Source organism: Telopea speciosissima, chromosome 7 (genome assembly GCF_018873765.1).
Source record: "Telopea speciosissima isolate NSW1024214 ecotype Mountain lineage chromosome 7, Tspe_v1, whole genome shotgun sequence".
Lineage (NCBI taxonomy): Eukaryota > Viridiplantae > Streptophyta > Magnoliopsida > Proteales > Proteaceae > Telopea > Telopea speciosissima.
In genome coordinates this window covers 21,878,899-21,897,559 of record NC_057922.1, presented here as the reverse complement: position 1 = coordinate 21,897,559, position 18,661 = coordinate 21,878,899, and the positions used below count along the sequence as shown (strand labels likewise).

The window sequence follows — 18,661 nt, the reverse complement described above, 5'->3', positions numbered from 1 at the left end:
CTCTCTCTGTCTCTCTCTCTCTCACACACACACACACGCGAATTTTTCTTGTCCACAACTAAAAATTAAGACAAGAAATGCTTAAGAGATAAAATTGGAAAGTTTTGTAAGGGCACGTCCAAATGGAATTTGTAGTCTATGTATTAGCTACTCCATGCGGAAGGTTATCTAAGAATTCTAACAACTCAAAACCTGGTTTTCAACTATGATGGACTCAGGGTAACGGATTGTTCAAAATGGCTTCATGGTAGGCCAGTAATGTAGGATTTACATGTAACAGACTTCAGAGTGAAACCCTTGACATGTTTAAGGCTTATGGAAGGCTGTTCATCAAGGAAGTCAATTTTGAAGCAATTCTGACCATAGTTGGAAAACCAGATTTTGATTCGGGCGATTCACCCAAGTCGAGTCAAAAAAATCATGAAACTTGGTTCGGGGTTAAGAAGACTCGCCCAGGTTTAAGAAATGACCAGACCAGGTCCTGGTCAGTCTAAGTTTTTATGGACTCTGTGTTTTTGCCCATGTCATGTGAAATTCATTGAGTTTGGTTTTACTATTCATAGACCATAAGTTAGGTATACAACTAAATTGGAATCCTATAATTTTTGTTTGTTCTCTTCAATATTAGCCCCTTTTTTTAAGGATGTAAACGGACCAAGTACAGATTGAATTTGATTGGATCCGGATATCTCCTAATCAGATATGGATACCCCTAATTGAATATGGATGCGAATTGAATCCGACTATCCGTTTACATCCCTGCTTGTATAACCTAGACCTTCCTCCCCCTAGCAGATATGATTTGCTCACAACTAATAGGGCTAAATGGGTATTTTGTAAATGACCTGTATAGAATTTCACTATATATTTTTAGCGAGGGTTCTTTCTATGTAATCAATGAGAGAGGTGTGAGGACGAGCAGCTGTAACCCTATTCTCCATTAATAGTTAAGTCGATCTTATTTCAACATTGACGTAGGCAATCTTGCCAAATCATGGAAATCTTTGTGTGCATTGTGTGATTGTTAGTTTGCGAGTGAGGGTTTTTTCTATGTAATCAATGAGAGAGGTGTGAGGACGAGCAGTTAGCTGTTACCCTATTCCCCATTGATAGTTAAGCAGATTCATCTCATCTTGGACGAAGGCAATATTGCCAATCCATGGAAATCCTTGTGTGCATTGTGTGATTGTTTGTTTGCGATTTTCATTCTCATCTGCATCATTTTAGATTTGCGTTTTTCTGCAGCCACCATTTTCTGATATTAAAAAAAATATAGAAATTTAAATAAAAGGCCAAGTGTTGGCTTACCACAATATGCGGAGAGTAAATACTCTCCACAGAAGTGGGATGATCCGGAGTCGAAGAGTTGAAGTGTGAAGGAAATTGAGTTGTTAGTGGAGGATAGAGAATAAGAAAAGAATGTGTATCATTTAATTTCCTACTGTTGCCCATTTGCTTTGCTTTCTTGGTTTACTTTTCTAGCTAGGAAAAATTTAATTTCTTTTTGTTTTTGGCCTCTGCAGAGTTTAAAACTCAGAAAAAGCACCAAGGGGAGAAACAGGATATGGAAATCTTTCCAGGGAAGATAAGAAGGCTATGGAATTTATGGGAACTCAGGTACTTGGTTCTCATTAGCCTCTTCATTCAGACTCTCCTCATCTCCTTTGCAAGTGTCCGAAAGCATACAGCAGCCAGAAAGATCAGCTTCCTTATTTGGTCCTGCTACTTGTTAGCCGATTGGGTTGCAACTTTGGCTCTTGGTGTCCTTGCTGAGTGCGTGAATAACAAGTCTAATGGTGATGATCATCAGTCAGCATGGAACGATAAGGATGACCTTAAAGCATTTTGGGCACCTTTTCTTCTACTACACCTTGGTGGCCCAGACAACATCACAGCTTTCTCATTAGAAGATAATGAGCTTTGGTTGAGGCATTTGCTTGGACTTCTATTCCAGGTTGGAACAGCACTTTATGTCTTCATCATGTCGTTGCCTGTACCTACTTGGCTTTGGGTGATCACCATTCTAATGTTCATGGGGGCAATCATTAAGTACGTAGAGAGGACATTGGCTCTCATGAATGCAAGCCGAGACTATTTTAGGAAGTCCATGGTCACTGATCCTGATCCAGGACCTAACTATGCAAAATTCATGGAGGAATACTCTTGCAAAAGGAATGCCGGGCTCGTTGTATCGATTGCCCGTGAAAAGGAACCTGAATCACAGCTGCCTTCTATTCCGGATATTGATGAAAAATCGAATGAAGATAGCAGCAAAGTTGAAATAGAGCTCATATCAAAAGCTCATCATTTCTTTCAGATATTCAAGCGTCTTATTGTTGATCTCATCCTCACTTTCCATGATAGAAATGAAAGTCGATCCTTCTTCTTCACAGAAAAAAGTTGGGAGAAAGCTTATAAAGTTATTGAGATTGAACTTGGGTTTTTGTATGAGGTTCTATACACCAAGGCGGCTGTGGTTCAAACTTGGAAAGGTTGGATTTTCAGATTCACCAGTGTCTCCTCCATTATTGCTGTTTCTATCATCTTCTTTGGGTTTACTGATAAGCAAAGATATCACAAGATTGATGTAAGAATAACATACGTCTTACTGAGTGGAGATATTGCTCTAGAGTTCTGGTCACTGGCTCGATTATTCCTCACAGACTGGACCATTGTTTGGATGAAGAAGAAGAAAAATCTCAATCGATTTACCGGAATTGTGTTTAAATTTCTTTCTTATAAAAGACCACCCAAAAAATCAAGGTGGTCTAATTCCATGGCGCAGTACAACCTGATCGGGTTTTGCCTCAAAGATCAGCAGCCATTCTTTGGAAGAAAAGTTATGGAGCTCATTCCTCAGGTGAAGGACCTTTTTGATAATCACTGACCCAGAAGATACATAAAAATTTCTGACGACCTTAAGGAATTCATCTTCGATGGTCTGAAAGGCATGTTGGAACAAGCAAGAGATTATGAATCTCTCAGGCGTTTAAGAACTTCTAGAGGTCAATTGGCACTAAAAGGGAAAAATGATGAGATACTAGATAATAGCGTCAAGGCTGAATTTGATGAAAGCATTTTGCTTTGGCACATAGCTACAGATATCTGCTATTATTTGGATGGAGGAGAAGAAGGTGGTCATCATCAATCCAAAACTGTGCGTGCTGTCCAACAAGAGAAGAAGTAGAGACATATCCAATTACATGTTATATCTTCTTGTATCACGTCCTTCTATGTTGACTGCAGGAATTGGACAAATCAGATTTGGGGACACTTGTGCTGAGGCCAAAAGGTTTTTCCATCGAAGAGGGACAGAAACTAGTGAGGAACAAGCCTGTACAAGGCTGAATAAGGTAGACACAGAAGTTCCTCCCGTACAAGTGAAAGGTGATAGAAGTAAATCTGTATTATTTGAGGCATCCAGGGTTGCAAAATCATTGTTTAAACAAGTACCTGATGTAGAACAGAGATGGAAGATCATAAGCCATGTGTGGTTGGAGATGCTGTGCTATGCAGCAAGTGAATGCAGAGGATATTACCATGCTCAAAGACTTAGTGCTGGGGGAGAGCTTCTCACCGTCGTTTGTTTTTTAATGGCACATCTTGGTATAGGAGAGCAATATCGTGTAGAATCAGGCCATGCTCGAGCTAAGTTAATTGTAAAGATGTAATATCTATCTATTTGGGAAAGAGAAGCTTACTCCTGGTGGTTGCGTGTAGTGGATCTTGTGCCTAGATACGGGGCCACACAAAATGACCACCGCACCCTGGTGGATTTTCGCCTTTTCATGGAGGCACGACGACGGTCATTATGTGTGTCCCTATGTCTAGGCACAGGAGCTGTGCACCGCATGTGACCAGGTAGCATTCTTTTTCCTATATTTTATATGAGGTTTTTCAGTTGTTATTGGAAAGTTTGTATTGTATGTGATATATAATACCTGATCAGTTCTGTTGGATATTTAAGTGTAGTTGATTTTTCTATAGAACAAAATCGTATTAACTACGTTGTGGAAATTTTTTAACAGACTTTTCTACTTGATATAGTATTTCAGTCATGAGTCATAACATATGGCATTCAAACATCAACAGCAGTCTTTTGCCCTAAAATAATTGAAAAACAACTTACGAGAGTACGAAAATGTAAGAGATTGATTATTAGGAGAGGGTTCGTTGAAAGGTAATGTAGCCCTTGCTAGTGCAAGGCCAATGGAAGCAAACGTAGAAACATCAACAAGGATGAAATTTTCATCATTCATGAGGAATGGGACAGTCATTTCCACCACCACTGTGTCCATGGTGCAGGGGCCCTGCAGCCTGCAAGCTTCTTTTCCCTCGCTTATAAATCAAATTGCAAGAAAAAAATTAAAGCAGCAAAAATTCAACTTCAGAGTTAACACGGTGCCTGCCAAGTGCCAGGGACGAAACACTCATTAAGCAACTGAAAATTACGATCAAGTGGAACAATTGGTGTTCGGTGCTGGCTTCATCTTTTTGAGTGCCAGGAACGAAACACTTACTAAGCAACCCAAAATTTCGATTAAGTGGAACAATTGGTGCTCGTGCTGGCTTCATCTTTCCTCGATCGAGAGGCGATTTCTTCTGAAAACCAGCTCTGAATGCGGGGGCAATTGTAAGGTCTACAAGGTTTTTGTAGATTTGGGAATTTCGTTTTGAAATCATTCTTGTCCATAAAGAAATCCCTCAAGAAGCGTAGACGAATGAACTTCACTTCCAAAACCTCTTCTTTGTGAATCCCATTTAGACTTCTTAACCAACCACCCCTAAAATAAATCTTTTCCAAGCTCTTCTTTTTCTGATCAATCTGCTTCCTCATAAACCTCGGTGGCTCCTCCTCAGGGTAGCACTGAAGATCTAGTTTTGTGAGAGACGGAGGAAGAAAAAGGGTGATCTTGGACGATGATGGCTGCTCAGAAGCGGTCAAAGCCACAGCCGGCTTTTTATAACTGCTTAAAACTCTTTTAAACCTCACGACTGCTCTCATAACTTTGGACAAACTGCCCATCATCTTTCCTGTTCCATCGTTTTTCTCTTCTATGGTGGATCCCCATGTTATCCTAAGGGATTGTAGACCTGTAATCTCTCCAATCGGATCCAAGACCCCATCTTTGCCCATGGCTTCCATGCCTACGCTTATGCTGAGTTTCTGAAGGTTATCCAGTTTGGTTAATTCACTGAGCTCGCAGGCATCCTGGCTCCAAGTGTTCACCACAAATCCATTCAACAATTGAAGTTCTGAAAGATCTCTGAGACCCTTTGGCATATACTCAAGCAGGTAGCATTCAGAAACATCTAAATGCGTCAGCTTCGTGAGTGAAGCTATCTCTGCTGGTAATTTCTCCAAATTATGACATGCTCGGAGATCCAACACCCTTAATTCACTAAGCTGTTGAATCCCTGCAAGCTCTGCTATCCTTGAAATCCCCTGTAGACCCAGATACCTCAATTTTTTCAAGAGCTTCAAATGATCGAGGAAGGTTGGGTTCACCAGTTCAATGTGATGTTCAGGTAAGGTACTCCATCGTCCCAGCTGCAATGTCACAAGTTCCTTTAGCTTCTTGAATTCTTCTGCATCGCATTCGATGCAATTTACATCCACGTTGAACAGTGACCGCAATTTGCTCGCATTCGGCTTGAGATTAACCTTCTCTGCTCGTACCTCTGCTTCTTCTTCTCCTCTAGACGTCGCCGCCACACAAGCAAACCGTGTGCAATGGGAGGGACGTGGTGGGATTGGTTTTCCATCTGAATCGAAGTCGAAGAACATGGTTTCTTTTGCAATTTCGATTGCCATCCAACGAATCCATGGATGCAATCTGCAGCTAAGAGGTGATCTGCTGTATTGTTTTTGGACACCTTCGACAAGGCCACTGTCACATAGTTTCTTGAAGCATTCTTCTGCATCCCGCTCAGCATCCTTGCCATCCACAAAGCCTTCACCTATCCACCAATAGATCAAAGATCTCTTCCTTATGACTGAATTCTCTGGGAATATGGAAAGACAGAGAAAGCAGAGCTTCACCCGAGGTTCCAAACCGTCGTAGGTAGACCTAGCCATGGCCATACCTGGGCTGGCCATTATCATCTCCTCCAAAATGAGCTTCTTCCAGCATGTTGATCGTCGTCTCTTGTTGGATTGTGGCTTAATAAGCTCAACTCTGGGAAGCTTCACAATATCGTTGGTTCCTTTCTTGATTCCATTGACGTTGTCAGCGATGTATCTGAGGTTGCCGGGAACCCATTCATTAATGACGACGCTGCTGCCGCCGCTGCCGTTGTCGTCGCCTTTGATTAAACAACGGGAAAGGAAAACCCTTGGTTTAAGGTCTTGGCTCAGTTGGCTGAAAACCTCGGAGACTTCTTTCTTCCATTGAGTGACTGAAGCAATGGATTTTTTAATTTCTTCGAGATTGTCAGTGATACCACGGACGAGATCATCGTTCGTGGGGCTGGTGCTTCTCACCAATGTCCAGCGATCTAAGAAATCAGAGAGGGTTTTTTCACATTGGGAATCTGACATTTCTCTATCGGTTGATGACCAGAGCGATCGATGAAGAAGATCAAATATTCCAACAAAAAAAAAAAACAACAAAGATAGGCTAGTCTCTTACGATGGTCGAAATGCGTTGGGAAGCAGAGTTCATATGTCAATTTGGGAAATAAAATAACAATAACACGAAGACTTGCGAAGACTTGCGAATTTTAAATGCGGACACTCCTTAAAGAGACAGATCAAAAGAGAAAATGGCATAAGTTGCCCGGATGCACAGAACCCAGATCCCACTTACTCATAAAATGAATTATTGTAGAAAACTTTTTCAAGACTTGAAAGGACTGTGGAATTTTCAATCATTCTGAGACGGCGAGCACAGCTAGTCCAAGGACGACAAAGCATATCATATCAATGAGCAGTCATTGCATACGTTCCACAACTACCTAACAAAGCAGTCATTGCAGTTGGTGATGGGTTTTACGTACGGATGTAAATGAATAGTTGAAATTCATTTTCGTATCCACGTGTCCGTATCTGTTTAATTCTATTTAAATCCGTTCAAAAAGTTAAACGAATACGGATAAGTTATAGTTATTCAAAAAACTATATTTACAAGTAAATAGATAAAATATTCGATCCGTATTCGTGTCCGTATCTGTTTAGCATTATCTGAATTCGTTCGATAGCTAATCGTATGCAGATGCGGATATAGCACTACCCGAGTCGAATCTGATCCATTTACAACCCTCGTTTTACAACGATTGACAATAGACGCTTAGTGCGCCACACTTAAAAATATTCAATCGTAAAAGCATGGGCAGTGACGTTTTTTGATTTTCAATGTTAGGTAGACGATCAGATTCTCAAGTGTGGTGCATTCTTTAGGGGATGAATTTCACGAACACCCCCTCTAAATATTCAATATATCATGGACTTTCCAAACTTGGTCAAAATGGCAACCTTCTCCCTTAAGGTAAGCAAAGTTAGCAACTAAAATTAAAATGTCCATTTTACCCCCTAGTAATTTAATAAAAAACTTTTATAATTCCATCATCTTCCTTATTAACGTTTTTTTAATCAAATAAGTGGGTCCCACCTACTTTTTATTCTTCTTCTTCTTTCTTCTTCCTCTTCTTCTTCTCGTTTTCAACTGAGACTCTCATCCATCACCACCACCACCACCTGTACAACCACCAACCCCCTTTGCGAACCCCAACCTCCGCAATAATCTACCACTGCAATCGCCGCACAGACCTACACCCCTTGCAACCCCATCCCATCCATGCCCTCAGTTCAGCAACCCTCGCTCGCTATACCCTCTGTTCCGCAAATGTATCACAGAGATTGGTTCCACCGACTACAAAACCTTCGTCGAGGGTGGTTTCAAGGGCAAGTGTTTCTCATGTGGGAAGCGCGGCCATTACCGATTCCTCGGAGCTTGTGTAGAAGTGAGTCAGTTGGCGATATAACTCGGTTGCTGCGTAAGAAAATTGGACTGGAGGCTTCTCCGCCACTCCTTTTAGCAACTCTTCATTCTCTGTTTCTTCTTCTTCTTTTGTGGAATTGAGAGTTGATTTCTCAGTCGGTATTAGTGCACGAACGAGCTTCTCCGCAAAGCAGACCTCTGGAGGTCGTTCGACGCCATTAGTACGGCACCAGCTGAGAATAGTCAATTTAATGGCGATATTAGGGATTACAGTAGAGAAATCAGGTTTTGAGCCATCTGGGAGTATTGGAGTAAACCCCAAGTCTTTACAAACCTGAACGCAGATTCGGTCGATAGTATGCCCTGAAGCAACAATCACCGGATCCGCCATTAAAGACCCAGAAATCGGACAGACGAATTCCTTTGGGGGCTCCTTCCATTATGATTTTAACGCAGCCGGCCAGTACAGGAATATCTTTCACCTGTAAATTAGATGATATATGAAGTGGGCCATACATTTAGCATTTTAGAAAAATCTAAGAGATAATCAAAGGAAGAACAAAAGTTGAAAAGAAGAAAACAAATTTAACAAAAACACTGAGGAGTAGAGAAGGGAATGCGGGTGAAGAAAAATAATAAACATGTAGAGAGAGAGAGAGAGATTATTATATATCTTACCAAGCTCCTTCAAATTTGAAGGAAGAAGGGCGTTTAATCAGCACAAACCCTAATACTTCCTCATAGAATCTCATTGATCTGCTCATTGATTTGCAGACAAACGAAACATGGTTTAGTGACAACTGAGGCTGCATAGATGATGACCACCCCATCACCTCCTCGTCTCCTATTATCTCTCTCTTAATTCGTAAAATAGAAATCCCATCTTTGTCGTCGTTCATAAACCCAGGCTGCAAATGAGTATTCGCCAAGGTTGGGGTTGCAGGAATGGATAGGGCAGAGGTAAATTTGGGTTTACAAAAAATAAGGAATCTTAAAGGTAATATCATTAAAACATGAGTATTTGGGTTTTACCCTTAAGGATATTATGGACAGTTCACCCTGTGGTAAGGGTAATTTTATCATTATAAAAGAACTAACAGCAACTTAACTGCGCAGACCTAACGGAGTAGATTAAGTTGAAATAAAAATATAAAGTAAGGGTAATCCGTGATATTTTTCCAAAGTTTGGCAAATCCGTGACATATTGAATACTTAAAAGGGGTGTCTGTGAAATTTGCTCTAATAATAATAATAGCACTCCTGATCTTCTACTGCTGAGCTGGGGTAAGGCGGTCATTTCCAACCTTACTGTGTTTGCATAGCACGGTCTTGCCGGGCATCTCAACAGTAGAGGATCAGGATCGTAATAATAGACACTGTATACATACTTTTCGATGATACAAGTTGAACAAATCATTCGGATATGTATGTATGTATGTATATATGTATGTATACGGTGGTGAGTCTATTGCAACCATATATAACTACCCAATGAAGAATTCTTGGCAATTTTGTGAGGGTCCTATACTATGACAAGGATGGGAGAGGACTGAGGAGCATAGCATGGATTCCCTTTTAAAAATAATAATAATGGGACTGTGGACTTCTTACTGATTTTTGAGACAAACGAGCAGCCGGTGGATTTTATGCTGCGGGGCCACCTTTATCAACACAGAGAAATCTAAATTTTGTTCATTCATTTGTATCTACGATTGTACTGTTGGTTTATATAAACGTACAAAGCATTACCAACTCAGGAATGTTGCTAGGCCTTGCAAAGCATTATAATAAACTTAAGACACGAACACACTAAACATAGGATTACTTTTTTTTTTTTTTTTTAATCTTTTTTGTTAAAGAGAAATATATTATTACTAGGACTTTATAAAGCCCCATTTGTTTGCCGAATAAAAAGGAATGGGAAACTTTGAGCGCGAGTCTCACATGTTGTGGGTTGGATTGATGCAAAAAAAAAAAAGGAAAGGAAAAGAAAGGAAATACCTATAATGATATACCGATGACGAGAGAACACCCGCTACAGATAAGAGCCGACTCCTAAGAAGATCAAGAATCCTAACTATAGTCGATTGATATATCTATGGATTTTTTTCTAAATCCAAGATATGAAGAAGGGTCTATTCAAGTCATCGTCACGTGATTCCACGGTCCTAAAAATCAGTTAATATTTTGGGATTGGTATGTGATTTGTATGATTACACTTTCATCAAAAACAAAAAAAAAGAGTCATCGTCACGTGTTTGCGACCTACGCAGTACACATATGACCAGGGGAGTCTATTAAATATGAGTCTTTGAAAAGTCATCACCACCATTTTAGTTGGACAACGATGCCTTAGTGAGATGGGCCCAAGCCCATCAACAAAAAGGAAGCGGACTGGACTCTAGACAATCTCGACTAAGTCAATTGAGTTTAATATGGTTTAGGGTTTAGATTTTATTATAAGTGTTGCTGGGTTTACTTTATTCTACCTTTAGATGGGTGGATAGATGGATGGTTTGGGATTTAAGGGTTTTTCTTTAAAAACCTCAGAACCATTGAGAAATTAATTGATATTTCTGTTTATATCATTGATGTTGACCTTTTTTTTTTTTTTTACTGTTTGGTGTGGTAAAAAGAGTTTTATTATGAAAACGTGAAAGTTCATGGCTAAGGATTTCATAGATCAACAGACCATGGATCGGAAATGGGCCATACCATCGTACATGTTAGCCCTCCTTGTGAGGGAATTAAAATAACTGTTATTTTTCCTTGGAACATGAGTGAAAGTACATGTATCAAGATAAGTAGAAAGATGAATAATATCCTCCACGCTGCGGATGCGAAGAGGAGACACAAATAATCCTCCTTTCAAGTAAGTGATAACCTCCTTATTAGCATATGCAATAACAACATTGTCATAGCCCTTTGATATGCAGTCCAACAGAGAAGAGCGGATAGTCATAGCCTACCTAGTAGCAATATCCTCAAAACTCATTGGAATCGAAACAACATGAATGGGTCAACCACAAAAATCCAAGCAAATAATGCCAACACCACCCTTGAATGAGTTAGGAAGCAAAATTAGCATCACAAAAAATCTGAGTCGTGCATGGCTAGTGAGAGAATTCTCCAGAAACTGCTAATGAAGATTGGGCCACTGATGGAGATTGCACAGCAATAGAATTCTAAGACTTATAAAATTCTTGGAAAACATGAAAAGACGTTTGAATTACCTCTAATGGAGATCAACACCGTTGGCCAAATACATTATCATTCTGTGCTTTCCAAAGAATCCAATGTATAAAAGAGCATAATGAAATCCCCATTTGGCGAGTGCCTTTATACCGTGAGATATTGCTCTAACCCATGATCCAATGGCTTAGTGAAGGATCATCACCCGAAAGAATCATGAGCCCTAAAGAACAACTAAACCATGTCACACGGGTGAATGAACAATCCAGTAGAATGTGTGAGATAGTTTCAACAGATCCACACCTAGCACAATACTAATCCACTCTGATATTGCGATGGCAAAGTGCATAACCCATTGCTACACCAGCAGCACACGCTCTCCACAAAAAAAGTTGAATTTTGGAAAAACTTTTACAAATCATTGATGTTGATGATATGTTGATACATTGGAGTTGTGTTCAACTTTCCACCAAAACACTGTTGAAGATTACTCTCACTGTCGTCAAGCCTTTAAGAGCTTGGAGCTTGGTGTTCTCGTCATTTGTGTGCCTCTTAAGAGGAATTTTTATTATTGCGTTTCCCCTGCTCGGTACGGTTCCATAGTGCCTCTAATAAAAGGGGGTGGATCCCACTCAAGCAGTGTGTTCGATCAGGGGGTGGAATGGTCCTTTCAACCCTCTATGAGAGGAACCACACAACTATACCAATCAACGAACCTCAGGGGATAAAGGTCCACCCGGGTGGCCATACAAAGTCATAAATAATATTTGACTCTTTCAACAGGAGAACAGCTTCCACTCCATACACCTTGACAAAAGAAGTGTGAGCGTTTCCTTCTTTTATCTTGTGACGGCTCTCGAAGGAAAAATCCATTCAAACTTGGCAACGAACGATTCCTAAAGCTGCATTTTTAGTAGAAACAAGGGCATTTTAAAAACAAGATTATGGAGGGTCCTTCTGCAATGCAACCGGATTAGAAGAGGAAATGGAGACCAAGTTGGCAAATTAATGAAAATTTACTTCCTTGGCTTGACTGAAAATGTAACAAATCGAGGATCATTTGGATGGATCTGAACCGCAAAACCAGCAAGTAAACATACTTTGTTTTCCAATGTCTTTGAGTTAAACTAATGTTGAAAGGCCAAGTACATACTTTCCCCCGGTGGATAATGTCGGGCTGGCACAAATTCTACACTTGCACTAATGAGGTGCGATAAAATAGCATCTTACATGAGATTGCAATGAGGTCATTTCATGTTAGAAGGAGAGAGATAGACACAGGGTTTTAGTATAGAGTTGGTCTCAGATTCACGTACGAGAACAGCTCACATTCGTTCAGATGGAATCTACTCCATGTAGGTCCCACATAATGGATTCCATCTGACTGGCTATGAGTCGTTCTCGTATGTTCATGTACGTGAATGTGATACTGACTCCTAATAGTATACCCCACACCAGTGGTTGGTTCAGAGAACTTTTTCCATTTTAATAAATGGGAAAAAGAACGCTACTTGGTCACGTGATTCCTACGTTTAGACACAAGGCACGACATGACCGCCCACCCGCCTACTCGCCCCCAATAATGCTGCCGCGCTTGCTTCCACTAGGCCCCACGCTGGGTGGCGCAAGACCCACACGATCATGTAGCTTTCTCTTGCCCTTAATAAACATAGATGAATGTTGGAAATGATTCCGTTTGAATGTCTGCAAAATGCCATATGTTACCCAATCTTTAAAAATGCACATCTCCCGGCCCGACCCCTACTCAACCCACCCTACCCCACCCCCAAAACCCTCAATAAGAGAAGAGAGAGAGAGAGAGAGAGAGAGAGAGAGAGAGAGTACTCCTCCTTACTCTGGACTGGAGTAGTAGTCTGCTGCTTTCCTCTTTCCCTTATGCAAGAAAGTGAGTGAAGCTCAGACTTGGGCGTTAAATTTCTAATATGTACCAAGTTACCAACGAGTGCAGGATATCGGTATCAGATTTCTCTCTCTACCTCTTTCTTAATCAAGCATCACACATCTTAAAGAATCCATTCAAATTTGTGTGGGTTTTGTTGTATATTCTAACCTTTTTACCTCGCTGCTCGCTCGTAGGTACCATCTGGTGGAATCAGCTCAATACCGGGGGAAATGCTTTGCTTTTCCCTATCTGCTTTCTGAATTGAGTTGGATTTGTTTTCGTTTCAGGTTTCTCTTGCCAACACTCATATCAACACCAGTATTTCATGTAAGAATTCTCCCAACTTTACATTTCTCATTTCTACTTTGATCCAGCACTCGGTCTCTGTTTTCTTATTTCTAGAAGCTTCATTTGCCCTTCTCCCCTCAGTCTCTGTTTTCTTATTTCTAGAAGCTTAATATGCCCTTCTCCCCTTCTCTCTCTCTCTCTCTCTCACACACACACACACACACACGAATTTTTCTTGTCCACAACTAAAATTTAAGACTAGAAATGCTTAAGAGATAAAATAGGAAAGCTTTGTAAGGGCAGGTCCATATGGAATCTGTTGTCTATGTATTAGCTACTCCATGCTTAAGGTTATCTAAGAATTCTAACTAGTCAAAACCTGGTTTTCCAACTATGATTGGCTCAGGGTAACATGTTGTTCAAAGTGGCTTCAGGTAGGCCTACAGAGTAGGATTTACATTTGAAAGAGTTCAGAGTGAAACCCTTGACATGTTAAGGCTTATGGAAGGATGTTCATCTTTTTTTTTTTTTTTCGTTTTTTGGGTACACTGGAAGGATGTTCATCAAGGAAGTCAATTTTGAAGCAATTCTGATCATAGTTGGACTACCGGGTTTTGATTTCGGGCGAGCCACCTGAGTTGAGTAAAAAAATCATGAAACTTGGTCAAGAGTAGACTCGTCCAGGTTTAAGAAATAACCAAACCAGGTCTTAGAGTGTCTAAATTTTTATTGACTCGGTGTTTTTGCCCAAGTCATGTGAAACTCAGCAAGTAGTTAGGTATTTTAATTAGGCCTTATACTATTCATAGACCATAAGTTTGGTCTACAACTAAATAGAACCCTATAATTTTTGTTTGTTGTCTTCAATATTAGATTTTCTTAAGGATGTAAACAGATCGAATACAGATCGGATCTGATGGATATCTCCTGACCAGATATGGATACCCCTAACCAAATACGAATGCGAATTGAATTCGGATTTTCGACTATCTGTTTACGTCCTTGACTTGTATAACCCAGACCTTCCTCCCCTAGGTGGATATGATTTGCTCACACCATGTCTTAGCTATTTTCTTCATTATGTAGAACCTGTCGAACCTTCAAAAACCCTCAATATCATTAGATATTTAATTTTTTAATTTAGTTGATATCTATTTAGATCAGATAGATTTTGTTTTGGATTATCCAAATTCGGATCTGGATACCCCTAAACAGATAGGGATACGAGTCGAATTCGGATTTTTACATCCCTAATTTTTCTCTTCTCGCCCATGAAGCAATCATAGCTTCAATCCCTCCTCACTCAGAGAAGGTGAAGAAGAAAGATATTAAAACAATAAAATAAAAAATAGCTCACTGATGCAGGATAATCTTGGACCGGGCCAACCCAACTGGTGTACCACATTGGACCGACCCAAACCCAGTTGAACCGGGTCTAGTTTGAGTGTTTGGATCTAGTAGGATTTTAGAAAGTTTATTTTATTTGAGAAATTATTATGTAATCTTTTATTTTAAGGTAGTTATTAGACATATATGGAAATTTCCAAATTGAGTTTTATTGGATTTCTATTTTAGTTAGCCTAGTTTTAGTAAGTAATTAGGAGTCTTTATTTTTGAGTGCCTTTTTTTTTTTTGGGGGGGGGGGGGTGGTTTGTGAATATTTGGCTGCCTTTTATTTCTCTTTATATATGATGTAATTCCCCATCATTAGAGAATTGAAGAATGAATAGAAAACAAAGTGAGTTTGTGCGGTGCGCACACCCCCCCCTTCTTCTTCTTCTTTTTTGTGCGTGGGCACACCTCCTCCCTTCTTCTTCTTCTCACGGCTTCTTCTCCGCCCCCCCTCTAATTTCTTCTCAGATTCCCCCCCTCCTATTAACCAGGTTTGACTTGATCAATTCACCAGGTTTTTAAAAGCGTGAGTCGAGTCAAAATACCTGATTATCAACTATGGTTATGATTGTGCATACATTGCGAGTTGGTAGGCCACATAGGAGGCTACATTGGTCTCTCTCCTATGATACCTGACACGAGAATCCCGTAAGAGCAGGGTTTTAAGAATTACGAATCGGATCTGTGAATCGACTGATTCGGATTGAACTCGGCCATGACTGATCTCGATTCCAACCAATCCAATATGGCCGATTCACACCCAAAAACCCTAGAAATTTCCTATTTTTTGGATCTGAGGACTGATTCTAGGGTTCTTGAGGATCGATTCCGGCTGATTCCGGTCTGATCCGTATGTGTGATTGTTTGTTTGCGATTTTCAGTCTTCTTTGCAACGTTTTAGGTTTGCATTTTTCTATACCCACCATTCTTTTTCTGCAGAGTTGGAAACTCAGAAAAAGCAGCAAAGGGAGAAACAGGATATGGAAATCATTCCAGATAAGATAAGAAGGCTATGGAATTTATGGGAACTCAGGTACTTGGTTCTCAGTAGCCTCTTCATTCAGACTCTACTCATTTCCTTCGCAAGTGTCCGAAAGCATACAACAGCCAGAAAGATCAGCTTCCTTGTTTGGTCCTGCTACTTGTTAGCCGATTGGGTTGCAACTTTGGCTCTTGGTGTCCTTGCTGAGACCGTGAATAACAAGCCTAATGGTGATCAGCCTGGGAACGAAAGGGTTGACCTTAAAGTATTTTGGGCACCTTTTCTTCTACTACACCTTGGTGGTCCGGACAACATCACAGCTTTCTCATTAGAAGATAATGAGCTTTGGTTGAGGCATTTGCTTGGACTTCTATTCCAGGTTGGAACAGCACTTTATATCATCATCATGTCGTTGCCTGTACCTACCAGGCTTTGGGTGATCACCATTCTAATGTTCATGGGGGGAATCATTAAGTACGTAGAGAGGACATTGGCTCTCATGAATGCAAGCCGAGACTATTTTAGGAAGTCCATGGTCACTGATCCTGATCCAGGACCTAACTATGCAAAATTCATGGAGGAATACTCTTCCAAAAGGAATGCCGGGGTCAATGCAAGGATAGCCTGTGAAAGGGAACCTGAGTCTTCTTCTTCTACCGAGGATATTGAAAAAGTGAATGGAAATAGCCAAAGAACTGTTGATGATGAAATTGAGCTCATATCGAAAGCTCATCATTTTTTTCAGATATTTAAGCGACTTATTGTTGATCTCATCCTTACTTTTCATGATCGAAATGAAAGTCAGAGATTATTCATGGAAAAAAGTTGGTATGAAGCTTATAAAATTATTGAGATTGAACTTGGGTTTTTGTATGAGGTTCTATACACCAAGGCGGCTGTGGTTCATACTTTGAAAGGTTGGATTCTCCGCTTCACCAGTGTCTCCTCCATTATTGTTGTTTCCATTATCTTCTTTGGGTTTACTGATAAGCAAAGATATGACAAGATTGATGTAAGAATAACATACGTCTTACTGAGTGGAGCTATTGCTCTAGAGATCTGGTCACTGGCTCGATTATTCGTCACAGACTGGACCATTGTTTGGATGAAGAAGAAGAAAAATCTCAATCGATTTACCAGAATTGTGTTTATAGTTCTTTCTTGGAAAAGACCACCCAACCGATCAAGGTGGTCTAATTCCATGGCTCAGTACAACTTGATCAAGTTTTGCCTCAAAGATCAGCAGCCATTCTTTGGGACAAAAGTTATGGAGCTCATGATTCCTCAGTTAAAGGACCTTTTTGATAATCACAGGCACAGAAGTTACATAGAAATTTCTGACGACCTTAAGAAATTCATCTTCGATGCTCTGAAACGCATGTTGGAACAAGCAAGAGATTATGAGTCTCTCAGGCGTTTAAGAACTTCTAGAGGTCAATTGGCACTAAACGGGAAAAATGATGGGATACTAGATAATAGCATCAATGCTGAATTTGATGAAAGCATTTTGCTTTGGCACATAGCTACAGATATCTGCTATTATTTGGATGGAGGAGTAGAAGATGTAGAGCATCCTCAACCCAAAACAGTGCTGACCAACCTGCAGAAAACAAGTAGAGACATATCCAATTACATGTTATATCTTCTTGTATCACGTCCTTCTATGTTGACTGCAGGAATTGGACAAATCAGATTTGGGGATACCTGTGCTGAGGCCAAAAGGTTTTTCCATCGAAGAGGGACAGAAACTAGTGAGAAACAAGCCTGTACAAGGCTGAATAAGGTAGACACAGAAGTTCCACCCGTACAAGTGAAAGGTGATAGAAGTAAATCTGTATTATTTGAGGCATCCAGGGTTGCAAAATCATTGTTAGTACATGAGCCTAATGTAGTAAAGAGATGGGAGATGATAAGCCGTGTGTGGTTGGAGATGCTCTGCTATGCAGCAAGTGAATGCAGAGGATATTACCATGCTCAAAGACTTAGTGCTGGGGGAGAGCTTCTCACTGTCGTTTGTTTTTTAATGGCTCATCTTGGTATAGGAGAGCAATATCGTGTTGAATCAGGCCATGCTCGAGCTAAGTTAATTGTAAAGATGTAATATGTATTTCGGAAAGAGAACTCTACTTAGCTGCGAGTGACTTCTGTGCCTAGACACATGGTGACACAAAAATGAACGCTGAACCCTCGTGGATTTCCACCTTTACGTGTGGAAATCCACGAGGGCGATCACTACTTGTGGCCTGTGTCTAGGCACAGGAGTCACGTGCCGAAAGCGTTCTTTTTCCCTTTATTTTATGTGAGTTTTTTCATTTGTGATTGAAAGGTTTGTATTGTATGATGTAATTGTAGTTAATATTTCTATAGAACAAAATCGTATTAAGTTAGGGAAAAAGAAAGTACCGCCTTGTCCCCCCATAAAATCGAAAATTACATCTATGTTGATGCCCTTACATGCGGTCTCATTTGCCCCCACACTGGTGCTGACATTACATGACTTGATAACGATTTTTTGTCTATAAATATATATATAATGGGCAAGACGTTGTATGTTGCTTCAAACATAAATTCGACTTCACATTTTCATGGGAAAAGATGTTTTAATGAAATCATATATTATAAATAAAGGGAAGAAAATCCCACGATGACAGTGAGGGATGCTTTTCCACGTCCTCTCATATCCTGACCATATAGACCTTGCACTGACACTCTTTCCTTTGACCATGTGAGCCCCCCATTGACGAAACCATTTCCTACGCCGTGATCAGTGTGGCGTGGGAAATTACCCTCACTGTCGATGTGGGGTACCGTCTCCCTATACTTTATGAGCCAGACATCTTTAGAATTCTCCCATGAATTCAAAACATTAACTTGATATATCAAAGGGTCTCGGAATTTTATCTTCGGATAAAACTAAACAATAAGGAAACCAACACCTTTGTTTCAAAATCTCAGTTTAGTCTC

The 18,661-nt window shown here is 40.3% G+C and overlaps 1 protein-coding gene across 1 annotated transcript; it reads left to right on the top strand.

The window, feature by feature from the left end:
• Positions 1-1,499: 1,499 nt before the first annotated feature.
• Positions 1,500-17,804, top strand: LOC122668843. Its single transcript, XM_043865393.1, has 2 exons — positions 1,500-2,420; positions 16,543-17,804. Exons 1-2 carry the CDS (start codon positions 1,565-1,567, stop codon positions 17,796-17,798), a joined length of 2,112 nt encoding a protein of 703 aa, XP_043721328.1. The 5' UTR covers positions 1,500-1,564; the 3' UTR covers positions 17,799-17,804.
• Positions 17,805-18,661: the final 857 nt, after the last annotated feature.

Excerpts from the sequence above, each read along its gene's own strand:
- LOC122668843 (XM_043865393.1), top strand. The coding sequence starts at position 1,565 with ATGGAAATCTTTCCAGGGAAGATAAGAAGGCTATGGAATTTATGGGAA. Across the intron at positions 2,421-16,542 it reads TTGGGAGAAAGCTTATAAAG|TTATTGAGATTGAACTTGGG; the intron begins TTATTGAGATTG and ends AAGCTTATAAAA.